General features: G+C 40.8%; 1 protein-coding gene and 1 pseudogene across 1 annotated transcript in view; both read right to left on the bottom strand.

Annotated features, from left to right (window-relative positions):
* Window positions 1–1,005: 1,005 nt before the first annotated feature.
* LOC103114164 (nucleoside diphosphate kinase B-like) lies at window positions 1,006–2,082 on the bottom strand (annotated as a pseudogene).
* A 2,912-nt stretch (window positions 2,083–4,994) lies between these two features.
* The window catches only part of ODR4 (odr-4 GPCR localization factor homolog), a 23,254-nt gene continuing 20,317 nt past the window's right edge, over window positions 4,995–7,931 (bottom strand). The window contains exons 13-14 of the mRNA XM_060197860.1: window positions 6,137–7,155; window positions 4,995–5,897 (exon numbers count right to left, since the gene is read on the bottom strand). Coding sequence (XP_060053843.1) covers window positions 7,091–7,155 — 65 coding nt within the window. The 3' untranslated portion in view covers window positions 4,995–5,897; window positions 6,137–7,090. The remainder of the gene's footprint in view (window positions 5,898–6,136; window positions 7,156–7,931) is intronic.

Genomic DNA, 7,931 nt, shown 5'->3' with positions numbered 1-7,931 from the left:
CCAGAGCTCTACCCCACTAGATAGAGACAGGCTGGGGGTATGGATTGACCTGCTAACACCCAAATCCAGTGGAGAAGCAATTATAGAAGCCAGAACTCCTACCTTCTACACCCCCAAAACAACTCTGATCAGTACTCCCAGTGGGGGAGAAGTAATAAAGGGAAGAAAAGAAGAAGGCACTGAACTCACACTCCATCAGGTCCCAGAGAGCGAGAATAAAAAGGGGAGAGATACTTGAAGTAATACGGTTATCTGTGGCTTGGAGGGGAAGAGAGGACTGGACCTGGAAGAAAAAGGAGGAAATTAGGTACAAATGTAGACAGCTGCAGAGATGATGGTTAACCCATGTGTGCAACTTTGAGAGAACTGCGATAGAGGGATCAGGTATTCTGAATTCTGGTGGTGGGAATGGTGTGGAATTGTACTCCTATAGACAAGTAATTTTGTAAATTAATAGTGGACACTAATAAAAATAGATGAAAAAAGAAAAAATGGGTATATATATATATATATATATATATATATATAGTTATAAAAATAATAGTAACCCCATATCTGTGATCTCCAGAGAACTAATATAATTTCCAGTGGAGGGAATGGGGACACAGAACTCTGGTGGTGGGAAAAGTGTGGAATTCTACCACTATTATGTTATAATTTCATAAATCACTAATAAAAAAAGGGGAAAAAAAGAAAAAAATCCCTAGGACATGTCTCTTACAAGTAATTTTTGATCATTTTAAAAACTGGATATATACCAAATAATAAATATGCAGTGAGTCTCCACTGGTGACTGTCATCCATTCTTTCTTGGTGTGCATGTGACATTATGTTGAGTGGTGGATTTTGTTTCACCCCTGCCACTGGGAACTAGAACTAGGCTAGTCCTGTTTGCTTTGACCAATCAAATGCAAAGGGATGCGTTCTGAACCTTTTTCCCTCCTTTTGTTGTCCTTGTTTTTTGTTGTTGTAATTATTCTTGTTGTTATTGATGTCGTCATTGTTAGATAGGACAGAGAGAAATGGAGAGAGGAGGGGAAGACAGATGGGGAGAGAAAGATAGACACCTGCAGATCTGCTTCACCACCTTTGAAGTGACTCCCTTGTAGGTGGGGAGCCAGGGGCTGTAACCTGGATTTTTACTCTGTTCTTTGTGCTTAGCACCACGTGTGCTTAACCCGCTGTGCTACCGCCTGACTCCCAAGACAAGAGCCTTTTTTTTTTTTTCTTCAGTTTCCAAAGGCTTTACTGGTAAACAAAGGAAGATCAATCCCATTGCTTCCACTCAATGAATAGCGTTGTCCATAAATCATCAAGTGGTGTCAAAGTAGACTTTGTCCACCTATTATCCATAAATCCAGTCAAAAGCACAGGACTTGTAGCTAACCAATTCTAAACCATAGGCTGATTTCTTTCTCAGCACTTTTCACTGAATCACTGCCATGAATGATATTCCTGCCAACCTGAATGCAGAGGTCCCCTCGCGTGGTGCCTGGCTTAGAATAAGCTGGATTGGTTTCCCCAAGAATCACTTTCCCTGTATTCACTACATTCAGCCTCTCCCAGACCATAGCCACCACTGGCCCAGAGTTCATGGACTTAACAAGCCTATGGAAGAATGGACGGTCTTTCAGGTCAATGTAGTGCTGCTTCAGGAGTTCCTCAGAGGCCTGAAGGAACTTCATGGCCATGAGGCGGAAGCCCTTCTGCTTCAAGCGCTTGGTGATCTCACCCACCAGGCTGTGCTGCACGCCATCTGGCTTGAAGGCAATGAAGGTGCACTCTGTGTTGGCCATGGTCCAAGGAGCTGGCAGAGCTGGGCTGCCAAGACAAGAGTTTTATGGGCATGCATTGCCTATCACTCAGCTAGACAACAGTATCTAGGTCTTTTTTTATTTTTAAGTATTTTATTTATTTTATTTTTGAGAGAGGTGTAGAGAAAGACACTGATACAAACACCAGAGCACTGCACCTCTCTGACTTACGGTGGTGCCAGAGATTGAACCTGGGACTTTGTAGCCTCAGGCATGAGAGTCTCTTTGCATAACCATTATGCTATCTACCCCCACCCGGGATCTAAGTCTTCAGGGACTTCTTCTTCTTCTAGCATTTGCCCTTCTTCCGTAGCCAGTCAACAGCATCAGGTTGAGCCTGATGTAAAGTTTCGAGACCTCCTTTGAATCTGGAGAGGTGGCAGTCATTGACTATGTGGGTCATAGTCTGTCTGTAGCCGCAGGGGCAGTTCGGGTCGTCTCTGGCTCCCCAGTGATGGAACATAGCGGCGCACAGGCCATGGCCTGTTCAATAGCGATTGAGGAGGGCCCAATCATAACGTGCTAGGTCAAAGCTGGGTTGACGCTTGCAGGGGTCTGTGATGAGGTGTTTGTTCTTTACCTCAGCTGACTGCCAACTCTGTTTCCAAGAGACTGGAACAGAGAAGTTCAGTGTTGGCATAGGGGACCAGATTGGGTGATGAGACGTCAAGCATTGGACAGGGTGGGCGAAGATATCCGCATATATTGGCAGGTCCGGTCGAGCGTAGACGTGGGAAATGAACTTAGATGATGCCGCGTCCCACGAATATCTGGTGGGGCGATGTTGCTAAGAACTGGCAGCCATGGAACCAGGGTGGAACAGATGGTTCCAGAAATTATCCTCATGGAGGAATATAATTTGGAATCGACCAAGTGGACATGGGGGCTGCTTCAGGGACTGTTACATAGTACCCTGATATGATCAGCTCCAAGCAGAGAAAGGCCTATGTTGTACAGACTATTTCAGATTCATGTGTCTTTTGTTAGATGGAGTGGATTTTTAATTTGATTTCTAGAAAGTAGAGACAGAGACTACAGCATCAAAGCTTCCTTCAATGTGGTGAAGGCCAGGCTTGAACCTGAGTGGTGTACAAGGCAAAGCAGCACACTATCCAAATTATTTTTCAGACCCTAAAGACATTTCTGATGGAAAAGAATGACTTAAAAGTCAAGGGCTCAAAGGAAAGAGTCAAGAATTCAAGAGAAAATGGGTAGATACTTTTCAAAGGGCCAGCTAAGACAGATCACCTGGATAGTTTGAGCCCAGCCCCCTCAACAATGAAGAAAGGTTTCTTCTCTCTTCCTTTGGCCTCTTTTCTACCTGAAAAATTTGGCCATAGCAGTGAAGTCCCAACTATGATTTAAAAAAAAAAAAAGGAATACTATGCAGCTTTCTTCTTCTAGCGTTTGCCCTTCTTCTGTAGCCAGTCAATAGCGTCAGGTTGAGCCTGATGTAAAGTTTAGAGACTTCCTTTGAATCTGGAGAGGTGGCAGTTGTTGACTATGTGGGTCATAGTCTGTCTGTAGCCGCAGGGGCAGTTTGGGTCATGCAGCTATCAAGAACAATGAACTCACCTTCTCTGACCCATCTTGGACAGAGCTAGAAGGAATTATGTTAAGTGAGCTAAGTCAGAAAGATAAAGATGAGTATGGGATTATATCCCACTCATCAACAGAAGTTGAGTAAGAAGAACAGAAAGGGAAATTAAAAGCAGGACCTGACTAAATGGTAAGTAGGGCACCAAAGTAAAAACCCTGTGGTGAGGGGTAGACATGCAGCTTCCTGGGACAGTGGGGGGTGGGAGTGGGTGGGAGGGATGGGTCACAGTCTTTTGGTGGTGAGAATGGTGTTTATATACATTCCTAGTAAAGCGTAGTAATATAAATTACTAGATAATTAATATGAGAGGGGGAAAATTAATTGTATGTCTCGAAGTTTTTAAAACAGTCTTTTTAATATATAGGATGTGTATTTGATGTGCGGACTCTCTCAAAAGCCTAGACCAAGTAGATTAGAAGCAACCAATAGCACAGCTATATACAAGATACTGGGTACTGTACAACAAACCCTAACAAAAGAACTTTTCAAAGTTAACCCAATTACCAAATAATGTGATGATAGCATTAACTATCGATTGTCTTTTTGAACCCTAAGACAGCAGGAACCTCACATCTCCACTATAGAGCCTCTACTTCCCCCAGTCCTGGAACCTTTGGATAGGGCCCACTTTCCCGTATGCCTCTCCCAATCCATATCAAATAATACTGCATCTGCCAATCACAACCTAATCAACACAAATGCCACCTCAACATGCTTCAGCTCAGACTGTGTCCAGAGACTTCACGTGTGTAATGACAACCCTTCAGCTTCATTACTCGGGTGAGACCTTTCCTTTCATAGTATTCTCTAATTACATCCCAGGTGGTTCACTTTCTAACAAAGTCCCAAAACCTAGATATATACCAGTTTCTGTGAGAGAGAACATATGTTCACATGTATCGATAAACTACTGCAAAATATATACCTGAAAGCAGAAGTACACTGGAGTTTGCAGTGAGTACCCCCCTAACACTTCCTCTCCACTATTCCAAGCTTTGGGTACATGATTGCTCGACAATTTGTTTGGCTTTGAATGTTAACTCTCTTTTCAGTCACCAGGTTCCAGATGTCATCAGGATGCCGGCCAGGCTTCCCTGGACTGAAGACCCCACCAATGTGTCCTGGAGCTCTACTTCCCCAGAAACCCACCCTACTAGGGAAAGAGAGAGGCAGACTGGGAGTATGGACCGACCAGTCAACGCCCATGTTCAGCGGAGAAGCAATTACAGAAACCAGACCTTCCACCTTCTACAACCCACAATGACCCTGGGTCCATGCTCCCAGAGGGATAGAGAATGGGAAAGCTATCAGGGGAGGGGGTGGGATATGGAGATTGGGTGGTGGGAATTGTGTGGAGTTGTACCCCTCCTACCCTATGGATTTGTTAATTAATCCTTTCTTAAGTAAAAAATAAATTAAAAATTATGTTAAATATCTAAAATAAAATTTCAAGAGCAGTTCAGCATATGAAATAGGTTAAGCATCTCAAAATAATTTAATTCCAATCACCTTCTTTCACTCTTAGTCATCATTCAAGTTGAATTATTTCTATAATATCCTATCTCAAAAATTCACATTAATAAATTGCATAAAATATTTATTTACATTGTTTATAATTTCACTTCTTATAAACATTTCTTTCATTGTTTTTTCTTACATATACAATACTTGATTTATCACTTTGTGAATTCTTTTATTTTCAGATCCTCTGGAATCATTTTCTGTGAAGATCATTCTAGTCCAGTTTCTTCAGTGAAAGTCTGTTGATGACAGATCTGTTTCATCAGAACTTGTCTTTCAGTTTTACTTCCTGAAAATTTTGAAGCTGAAAATTGGAAAACTAAAAGGATTATTCCACATTTGCAGGGAACATTTTTGTTTATCAAGAAGCCTACTGAGTATTTGATTGGTCTCCCCACTGCCACCACTTCTTTGCTCTTAAAATCTTGTTTTACATCTTGTGAATCTACTTTGTTGGGTTTAGGCAAGAATTTCGTCTATCTATGTATTAAGGATATATCTGCTTCCCCATTTTATGCTTTTCTATCAAATGTGTACAGTTTTATCTTCAAATATTGACACTTTTCCACTCTATTCTTCTAGTGCTTCTAGTCTTTACAAATCTCTCCACCTTTCAATTTCTTAATATATATATTTTTTGTCCCTGATGTTCTCTTGCTGCTCAGTAGATAATCTCTGTAGCTTTAAGTTTATTAACTGTCTCATCAGCTGAGTCTGAATTCTTATAAACATGTCTGTTACTGGTCTTCCTTCCTTCCTCTCTCTCTCTTTCTTTTACTTCAAGTAGTTTATTTCTCCTTTCTCATCATTTCACTAGGTTATTTCTCAGATCTGCCTGTGGCGCCATTTTTCACATATGTAGATGATGAGATCTTGGGGAAAAAAAAGGTTTGTTTTTAGATTTTTCCTTAAACTACTTAGTTTTGCCATGTACTTCTTGACCTCTAGTCATGAAATAATTACTGTTCTTCTTCTAGCGTTTGCCCTTCTTCTGTAGCCAGTCAACAGCGTCAGGTTGAGCCTGATGTAAAGTTTCAAGACCTCCTTTGAATCTGGAGAGGTGGCAGTTGTTGACTATGTGGGTCAGTCTGTCTGTAGCCGCAGGGGCAGTTTGGGTCGTCTCTGGCTCCCCAGCGGTGGAACATAGCGGCGCACCGGCCATGGCCTGTTCGATAGCGATTGAGGAGGGCCCAATCATAACGTACTGTTCTTAATCTATGGAAGTCTTGACCTATATCTTCTGCCAGGAGCCACAGCCTACAAACTGTGGGCATCATGGCACTGGCTATGGTAACATCTCTATTCCAAATTTATCTCCTTGTTTCCGGTTCAAAGCAAACCGCCTCTGGCAGTGCTTCTATCTGAGATCCACTGTCTACCTGTGAGCTTAATATAGTATTCAAGATTCTCAAATCACAGGGCTCATTTTTGTGGAGTACAGTAACTGAAGGTTTTCCCTTAACTAGTCTATCAGTGTGTTCAAAAGTAGATTTTATTCAGAAGCTACTTGTTTTGTAAGACCTAGTCTAATAAGCTGCTAGAAGCAAAAGGTTTTATTAAATATATTAAATGACTATGATTTAATAACCTGAGAAAGCACATGACTTCTGTCATTACTATTTAATTCAAACTTCTGGAAAAGTCCCCTATCCCTCAATCAGAACACCAACTTGGATATTAAAATTGAATTTACATAAGGAAGGTCATGAGGTATGAGCTCATCTAACCAGTTCATACCACCCTTTATAGAAATTTTACCATTTTCTACAATATTCTGCTAACTCCACCATTCAAAATTTTAGCATCCTGATCAATATATGATCCGGATCAACAGGACTAAAACTTATGAAAATAAAACCATCGTTCTGTGCCTTTTTGAAAAATATATAATACAATTTGTTACATGCAACCTTCCAGCTAATGCATAACTTTTATTTTGGGGAGCCTGGGCCACCTTTATTAAAAGCAAGGCTAAACAAGGCAGCTGGTGATTTCAGTTTTTCAGAAAAACAACTAACAGGCACTACAGCAACAGATCCAGCTGCTGCTGTCTTAAGTGTAGCCAGAGGGTTTGCATCTTTATTAGTCATAATAAAGATTATGACTGGTCAGTAGTCTTGGGATGATCCGGAAGTTCTTGGCTCTGCACCCCTAGTCACTGAAGTAATGAAAGGAGATACCCGCAGCAAGGACTACAAACTGCAAATGCTGCAATCACACCTGAAAGTAAAACAAACAAAATGAGTGGGCACAGCATGGGCACAAGAAGGAATCCACAGATCCTAGGTTATGAAATGTGGGTAACTGCTGAGCCTAAAGAACTACACAGCCAGGCACGCATGCATGCGGACACGTGTCAATGGCAGTAGTCTTGGAGAAAAATATAGCAACAAGTTGAAAAAATGGATTACAAAGGTTGGAATGATGACTGTGCACTTTACCACCATAGCAAACCCTTAGAAAAAAGTTGTTCTCTCTCTATGTATGTGCAAATACCTAAGAGAAAAACTAACATAAGTATTTCTAATGACATATCAGCTGTTTCATGTTATTTAATTTAAGACAAAAATTAAGTTCTAGTGGCCAGTGGTTCGCAGACATTACAGAGCAAAGTCTTTCGTGTAATTGTTGAAAACTGTAAAGTTTAAGATCTAGCATTACAGAATCTAAGGATTAGTAAATCTTGGATGGCTGCTTTTAGTTTTAGTTATTTTTCTAGACTAATATAAAGAGAACAACTAACCATAGAGTGATACAAACATACACAAAGACACATGAAAGGTACAAAGAATTTAGGTATTTAAGTCTATGTAATAAGCAACTGACAAGAAAAATTAAAGCTCCTGGCTTCTCTTGGACAAAAGTTTAATGCTTAGAAAGCATTTCTTAGTTGTGATTCGACCAAACAAGAGTCTACATGTTCTCTGATCATGCACTGTAGTTTTTCTAGGATTGAATTAGACTTTTTTCATAGGAAAGATATTGAAATCTTCTGC

The sequence above is a fragment of the Erinaceus europaeus genome, chromosome 9, assembly GCF_950295315.1.
Source record: "Erinaceus europaeus chromosome 9, mEriEur2.1, whole genome shotgun sequence".
Lineage (NCBI taxonomy): Eukaryota > Metazoa > Chordata > Mammalia > Eulipotyphla > Erinaceidae > Erinaceus > Erinaceus europaeus.
The sequence above is the reverse complement of the archived record's forward strand: the minus strand, read 5'-3'. Positions and strand labels throughout refer to the sequence as shown.